The 8,612-nt window shown below is 33.3% G+C and overlaps 1 protein-coding gene across 1 annotated transcript; it reads right to left on the bottom strand.

Moving 5' to 3' along the window:
• Positions 1-1,437: 1,437 nt before the first annotated feature.
• On the bottom strand, positions 1,438-3,548 carry LOAG_10398 (hypothetical protein). The gene is made up of 4 exons (XM_020448153.1): positions 3,445-3,548; positions 3,150-3,245; positions 2,637-2,784; positions 1,438-2,492 (listed from the first exon to the last, which is right to left on the bottom strand). Exons 2-4 carry the CDS (start codon positions 3,164-3,166, stop codon positions 2,205-2,207), a joined length of 453 nt encoding a protein of 150 aa, XP_020301678.1. The 5' UTR covers positions 3,167-3,245; positions 3,445-3,548; the 3' UTR covers positions 1,438-2,204.
• Positions 3,549-8,612: the final 5,064 nt, after the last annotated feature.

Genomic DNA, 8,612 nt, shown 5'->3' on the forward strand with positions numbered 1-8,612 from the left:
CGGGTTTTCTTTTCATTCAAAATTTGCTATAATTTAACGAGAACTTTTACTACATTCATTAAGCATATGGAATCCTCCGCCATACTTTAAAACTTCTGTTTTAAAAAATTTGAATCTTATCAAATCAAACACTATAGAAAACTGAACCATAAACATATCCTGATAATCAGTAGAAGTAATCATCGCTAGACGACATAAATGAAACTTTCCTATAAAATAGGAAGAACTAGATGATCTCATATACATTGATCAGTGATAGATCTTGACCGAGATATTCGATATGACGTTAAAACATGCCTGTTACATCGATACCGATGTTTCGATGAAATTTTTAAGCTTCATTGCCTAAGTTTTCAACGGTGATGTCAAATGAGAGTCTTAGCAGAGTATCACCTATCACTGTTGCCTTTCAAAGGCACTTATAGATCATCAAGAGGTTTATTAATTGGTTTGGATTCCTTGGCTATAATCATGTTCAGGTTAAGCCTCAGATTAAGCCAAGGATCATCGCTATTTAAAGATCATTTAAAAATTAATTTGCAAATAATTTAGCAGAACTGCATTAAACTGAAGCTTTCACATCTCACGATTCATAGTGCCGATCGGAAACGTAAGAATGGAACAAGAGATGCTTTTCCGTTTACAATCTTAGTATGTGTGAGGCGATTTCTGAGAAAGTTGATTTAACCTAAACTGTCCATTGCTTGGATGTTGTTGAATTCTCTTTCTTTATCACTCTCATTAGACCTCATTAATGATCCCTGAGGTATCACATTGCTTATACATCGAGTTACTGTTAATCTTTCACCACAATGATAGATAGTTTGTTGAAAGGGAATGTGGTCAAAAAAATCCTCTGGAGATTACTGCTATCTACAAAGTTTCGATTTAAGTTCTTTTATTTTTTCATATGACGTGCAGTAAGGGAAACTGCTATTCCTCAATCCGGACGTTTCAGTCAAAGATTGGAGATGAGAAAGCGGTCTATTTGAGACCTTAAAACCAACTTTTCAGTTTTTTTGGTCGCAGTCAGAGTAGCTATGTGATATCATTTGACATTCATTTTTATATTTGCCAGATTCATGTGTCTTAGCGCAAACATTTGAAGTCTTCAGTCGTTCGAACCGAATCCTTTCATCGGACTAGCAGCTGTTCTTTTAAGATGGGGAATCTCTTCTCATCTGGTCTTTAAACTTTCTATTTGCAAACTGTGGACTTCACAGTAAAGTGACCAGAGATTTCTTATAGAATTTCGAATTCTTAAAACTTAATTGAATATGACGAGGTGCATGCAGCACAACAAATACACCTAAAGTTGTAAAATATTCCCCTGCCAATTTCACATGTCCGAATACTGATTAGAATAATTCAGTTTTATGCTCTAGAGTGCTACATGTTTTCCGCAGTGGTCATTATTTCACACCTTCCGTTTAACATGCGGAAACTGTGTAGTTCAATTATGTCATTACCCATTAGAAAATCACCGCATATTTTCTAAGCTGCATTGGGACATCCATATGAAATTGAATCTAGTCCAAAAGTGCAAAACATACATACAATAATGGATTCGATAAGGCAAGCAAGAATTACAAAACGGACAGAAAGTGATAATCCGAAAGATACGATATAGTTGGACAGGCTATTTTCCAAAAAATACCCAGAGGAAAGGACAGCATAGGACATCTTTCAGGACGAAAAAACAACACTTCAGTCAATGATGAAGGTCAAAATAAGATGATTATCCATCCCGCTAGCTAAGAATCAAAAGAGTCAACACTGGAAATAACTATTATAAATGAAATGGAAAAATGAAATCTTGTACATAAAATGATGTAAAAATTCGATTTGCGATTAAAACGTACAGAGTAAGCAAGTTTAATCATTTACTTTCTACTAGTATTAAACACAAATTCATATTCAAGGTCAACAACTTCAAATTTTAGGACTAAAGAAACATATTAAACAGATTCCTTTCTCAAAAAAAAATTGTTTTTCCTTTTAAAGTTTTTAAAATTTCATGATATCCCTTCGCTATTTGCAAATAAGGTAAAGAGACAAGGTAGTTTCAGCATATTTAACTAAATTACATTTTCCTTGAAGTTCACAATGCTGTAAAATACAGATCACTTAAGCGCAAACAGTAATAGTCCAGGAAGGATTTCTATTCACAATCATCAATCTTCGTTTCATTGACAAATGTAACTTCAGTCGTAATCCATAGCTCCATTTTGCAAAAATTTGATCAGCTCATTGGGAAGCATTTGATGGTAACATGATCCACCGTTATCATTATCAGCAATACCAATATCACCATCAGTTCCAGACTTACGGCAAAATATTCCAATTAAGCCATAAGGATGGAGCAAAATGGACCGTCCAGCAAGCCTTTTCAATGTTGAAGGTTTAAACGTTTTAAGACCAAACAATGTTGGACAGGACGGTGAAGCTAGTTCAATTAATTTCGAGCAGATTTTCAACTGCAACTGGCAAACCTAAAATAGATTAGCAGAAGTATAACGGGATCGTTTATCTAATTCTGATTTTTGTAATGCAAGGACGATCAAAGGTCTAGAAATAGGTATTGCCATTGGAATGGCAATGGTAATCCTATCTTATGCAAGAAAAAGACAACAAACTTCCAGCATGGCAGCTCTGTAAGCTGGCATCCTACGATCTTCAGTGGTTTTCGTTGTTTGGTTATTGGTACCAATGAAATTTTCACCATCCGGATATACACCATTCAACGCATAACTCGACAGTGATACTTCATCGCCTTGTTTGATGCTATAAATTAAATTGTAATAGTTCTCGGATGCAAAAGAATTCGTTGTTTCAAGTAGGTTTTAAATAAGTTAAAAATCATTTCACTGTTCTGAATTTAAAATTTTTGTGTTTACAAAATATTGGAAGGATAAGGAAAGAGTGCGCTTTTCAACTTCTTGCAATGCTTCCAATCCGTAATGTAATTAGAGCAGCTCATTTAATGATGCAGTTGATCGCCAACTCTGACATTTATTCAGATTATCATGCCTGTTCATCTGTCTGAATAATGCAGCCTTCCCAGTAATGGGCTAAATAATTAACAAGCTTAAGTAATTTGAACTACATTTTGATAGGAATCTTCTTAAAGAGATCACAACAAAATGGACCATATTAAAAATAGCATTTCTTAACTTCTGAATATGCTGACAATCAGTTCGTGATGCGATATTACGTTGAACAATTTTTTAAGCAGCAAAGCATACCTGAAAATAATTAATTGGCAGTTGTAAAAACCTTTAATAATAAATAAAATTTAAATGCAAACTTTTGAAACTTTGTAATAAAGGAAGGGCTTTGATCAAAATCCACAAAAACAGACAAAAGGCACAGAGGAGTCAAAGTTTGAGTACATAAAATCTTTTTAGGAATACAGTCTCTTCAAATACCATTTCGAATACGCACTTCACAATTGTTTCCCACGACTGATCGAGCATTGATCTTTTTTCAAACAACTGCAAACTCTTTCCCTTTTATTTTTCATCTTTCATACACTCAGTATTTCGTCGATAAAACGAGTAGCTGGAAGTCCACTCCGGGAAGCAATACCGGGAACAATATCCGGGAAGCAATAAGCAATACAGGAAGCAATGTCCCGGAAGCAATATCGCGATCAGTAATCTGCCACTGAGCTTCTCTGTTGCAGAATTTTCGGTTAAATGTAGTCAAAAGTTTGCAAGAAGATGTAGCACCTGTACTCACATGAAAAACCTACTGTTTTGAAAGGTTTGCAGTTCAACAATGATATTCCAAGATTCTGCACAATTAAGTAAGTTCGGTGCTACGTGTTAAACAGAGAGAGAAGGAATTCAGGAATTATGAGTGCATGAACCAGAAAAATCCTTTTTACAAAGACATAAGCTGAGATGCATTTGCCTGTGAGCTTCCGCGATTTATAATTTACTGAAGCGATAGAATTCTAAGCTGGAGCTCCTTGTAAAACGTAGTATTTAGGCAGATCATTGATTGTTACGTCGCGATAACATACCAAGCACGCATTTCTTCAAGAACTCCAATTTCCACGATCATTTTTGGATTGCTATCAACCGGTTGTTTGACTAAGTTAGACTTATTTATTCTATACAATGCTTTCTCAGTTTGTAAGAAACTTTTGAAATGCACTAAACATTCACCGCAATAAAGGGTTTTAATTGGGATCGGTCGAGGATAGTGAAATTTGTGACAAAAAGGAAATATCTTTAAGAACTCAATTGTTGTTCAAAAAAAAAACTCTTAATGGACAGAAACAAATTTACGAATGTATGTGAAAGCAATTACGGAATGAGAAATGCTTGTTAAAAAGATGGAAATGATGAATGTTTTAGAGAAGGATGAACTCAAATAAATCAACCTTTAGTTGACTAACATTCTTTTAACTACTTGTCTAGCACACTTCTCGCTTTCACTCTTATTTTGCGCTTCTAGCAAGCACCACTCTTGAGATTTTCCATTAATAATTGCTTGAAATAATATCAGTTAAGTTCTCACTTTTTTTCCATTCAGTCTGTTCTATCCGAAACAAGTAGCTTGTGCAAATTGCACTTCAGAGAAATTATCACCAAACATGAGTCGAATTTAAAATAAAACTTGGGAAAATATTCTAATCGACAAGAATCTGATAAGAGAATATTTCAAGAATCAGAGTTAGCACTAAAATAGAAAGAACAGATAGTCATCAGATTCTAATTTTACTATAAGAAATATGCAAATGGAATGATGTCAAGTGGAGTAGCATGCAGAATGCAACCGTATGCTAATTCAAAAAAAAAATTACATAGCAGTGCCAACGGTTAATTATTTTGTTATATACATTCCACTCTATTGACTGTAAGGAATCTTCAGAGTAAAAGCAAGTTAACCTACTTGCCATTTGATGACAGTTCTATCTAAGGCTGATTAAACTAGAATAGTTTGACAATAGATGCAATTAGTTTCTATGAGAAATTTAGTAAAATTTATATCTATCCGCATGCCTTCGCGATACATGAAGAGATAGCAACGGATGTGAAGAGAATGAATAATGAGAGAAAGAAGAGGAGGAGGTAACAGGTTGTTAGGCATAGTGCAACTGAATAATATTTCTGTCAATACCTTAGCTTACTTTCGTAAGGTTCGATACACTAACTGACACATTTGCATGCTTGTTGAATGATTTGCTTAGTTTGTTTGAAGCAATAAATGCTATTAAATCATTCTATAGGGGAATAAAAATGAAGGATGAGAAAAATTCAAATCAAAGGAGAAAAAATGTTAACATACTCTCATCTCTTACTCCCATTTGTCTCACAATACCCTTACAATTCGAAAAACATAGAAAGGTGACATTTAGGCGATTTCCTTGTAATTTTAACTAAATGAATGATATGTGCTTATAGTGGGAGGCTTCACTGATTCATTAATAATCAGTGTACATGATTTAAATTAATTTACTCCTACTACTTGAAATTTTCACTCGTAAAAATAGACTTTATGAATTATATGAAATTAATTTCATGGAGCGAGAGATAATATAGTGCCGCAGATTCCATTAATGACATAATAACTTATCAGTTTAATGGATTTATCAAAATAAGATGAATTTATTTTATTTTAATGATTTCCAAATCAGCCAGAAAAGGGATGGTAAAACGGAAGAAAAAAAAATGATGAGAACAAAATTAATTTTAATTGCTGGCCTTTGATCGTTGTTGCGCATTCTTTTTAATTCACATTAAACATTGATATTGAGTGATGATGATTCAGTGAATTTTGCTGAGCACTTGAACAGATGTGAAGAAATTGAAGTAAGAGTTGTCGAGTTCGTCGTTCACAGATCTTCGATGCAGCTTATCAAGCCTTTTATGACGTTAGAGATACTGCTTGATTTTTGTCAAATGAATCAAATAGAACCTAAAAAAACATATTTTAGCATGTTCATTGCATTAATGCACCTTCTCCAACTGAACTCTCTTTAAAATTTGATTAGGCGATGCCATCATATTACTGATAAAACAAGCAAAAGGGGAGATGAGAGCAAAATAACTGCGTCTGTCTAAATATGAATGAATGAATAAGTTGTGCTAGAAGAAACTGATTTATGCAATTCTGAATTCTTTTCAAACTTATGAGGTGAACCTCAACTGAACTGACATCGTTCAATAAGAGAGAAGAATTTTTTGGTGTAATTTATTTTCTAATGTTAAGCAAATATTTATGCAGTCAAATAAATTTGCTAATCATTCATAAAGGTTGTCAAATATCAAATTCATACATTGAAAGAAGAAAAAAACTTTGTTCGGGATCTTAATTGTAACTGCTCAATGGAATGAAATGATCTATTGATGGACGAATCGTGGTTTAAAAAAGCAATAATTTGGCAAAGCTTACTTTGTTTATGAAATAGGAAAAAAGCATCATTTTGCTCTTTTATAAAAATGAAAATGGAATGACAATGTAGTTGTTTCTTGTAAAAAAGGCACCGATCTGTCAATAAATGCATATTTAATAATCCAATATTAGACAATTTGTTAAACATTACAATAAAAATTTCGACTGAAAAAGTGCATCTAACAACATTATGAACAGCGAAAAGCATTGTTGTATGGAATGAATGTTCAGGCGGAATAGGACGTTGTGTCCTCATCAAAATATCGCTAACTAAAGGTATGTACTTGTCCTTTCCAATAAATTTCACTTTTCAAATATTTCAAAGCCCAGAAGCGGATTTGTCTTCCAGCAAGACATTAAGAATGTGAAGAGAAATTAAACAAAATGAAATTGAACAAAATAAAGTTATGTATTTGAATCTAATAGCTCACTGAATTCAAATGCACAAAACAAAATGCTTAATTATACTCGATAAGCCGTCTTGTGTTTTTATACCTATTGCTGGTTGTCAAGTCCCATCTGAAGATAAAATTATCAATATTACATTACACATACGGATTCTTGCTGCCAAGCACAAACTAATGAACGCTTCTGTAAAAAGTATCATGAAGCCAGTGCAAATATCGAAAAAGCGCCAATCAGTGCGTAGGAAAATTTCAAGAAAAAAATTTCTTTATAACAATTAAATAAGGTCGTTGCAATGATGCCAACACACTCTCGAATCGGAAATAATAGTTGAAAGTTTCTCAACCTAACAATGTTTCTCGTCAAAATGGATAAGGAAAGAGGGATTTCAGATCGAAATTTGGTACCACAATTTGAACGTACTCTATTAAATAAAATAAAACTAATTCTGGAATCTGAATACTGAATTTGAATTTTCTAAGACAATGTACCTTTAAAATAATTTGTTGCAAAAGAGGCGTCCAAATGTACAAACAATTATTCAGCATTTTCATCACACAATGAATTTATCTTGAGATGTTTGAAGCGTTGAAACTACAACAATTACAAGTATTTACTTCCTTTTTCAATCACAAATAGTATAGTTTTATGTTTCTTTTTTCCAGGAAATTCTTTCAACCTCACTATAGAAATATAGCAATGGACAAGTGAAATGAAATGAAAAATCCACGCCATTTCAGCAAACGACAATCTTTCTCAAAAAGCTTCAAGCATTTCTTCTACAGAAGCATGAGATAGGTGTAATAAAGAAACAAGCATGACAAGTAAAACATTTAATCTGGAATCAACCGAAACAAATTATCCCTGTTTGATTTCAAATCAGGAATTACTTATCAGTATAATGGCTTATGCTACTGCTATCTGGTTGTGTGTGTTGCCTATTTCACCCCTTTCCTGTCATTTGGATATAACTTTAAACGCCTTTTCATTAGCAACAGATGTCTCCGTGCGTACTTCTCTCTTTCTCTCACAAATACAATCCCTTTATCTGTCATAAAATATCCATGGATACAAGAAATAATTCGCTTATTGCAGTTATTTTTATGAAATGACGCAATCAATAATGCTATTCTCCAGTATTGCTTCCTACAAATACCATTACTCCAAAGGTAAAATTACACAAAACCGGCCTGATTTTACACTTTCAACGTGAAACTTATGCTGAAAATTCCGTCTTGAAAAATGTATCTGTAGAAAATGCGACAAAATTTGTCTGCTTCATCTTATCAATATATTATCTAAGGGAAATGCATGAGACGAAAGGGAGTGGGGAAGAGAATCGATCATCGATTCTGAAAGGGAGGGAAAAGAAGAACTGAAGAATTAATTCATATATTTTTGTTCTTTGTGATGATTTAATCGATGCACTAATTCGTTCAAGTTTTGTAATATAGCAATTACCTTATCCCACCCCAACTTTCTGGTAAACGTCATTTGTTCACAGAAACAAGTTAAAGCTGGGAATATCGATGATCACTTAAAAATAAAGCATGAAAAACAAGTGAGATTCCATGCGAAAACAAGTACAGATTGATGCAAATACGTTTCCAGAAACTTTTTTAGGTACTAATCGTTCGATAAACGTATCTTCCATATAAGTACTTAGTGAAATTTCAAAACAATCAGACTTTCGAAGATCGGAAAAAGATAATAAAAAAACAACGAAATTGGAAAAGAACGGTGCAAATAGCACCTGTTCAGTACACTTGTTACAAAAAGTAGAGGTAGTGATACAGTCGTAT

Source organism: Loa loa (genome assembly GCF_000183805.2).
Source record: "Loa loa unplaced genomic scaffold supercont3.162, whole genome shotgun sequence".
Lineage (NCBI taxonomy): Eukaryota > Metazoa > Nematoda > Chromadorea > Rhabditida > Onchocercidae > Loa > Loa loa.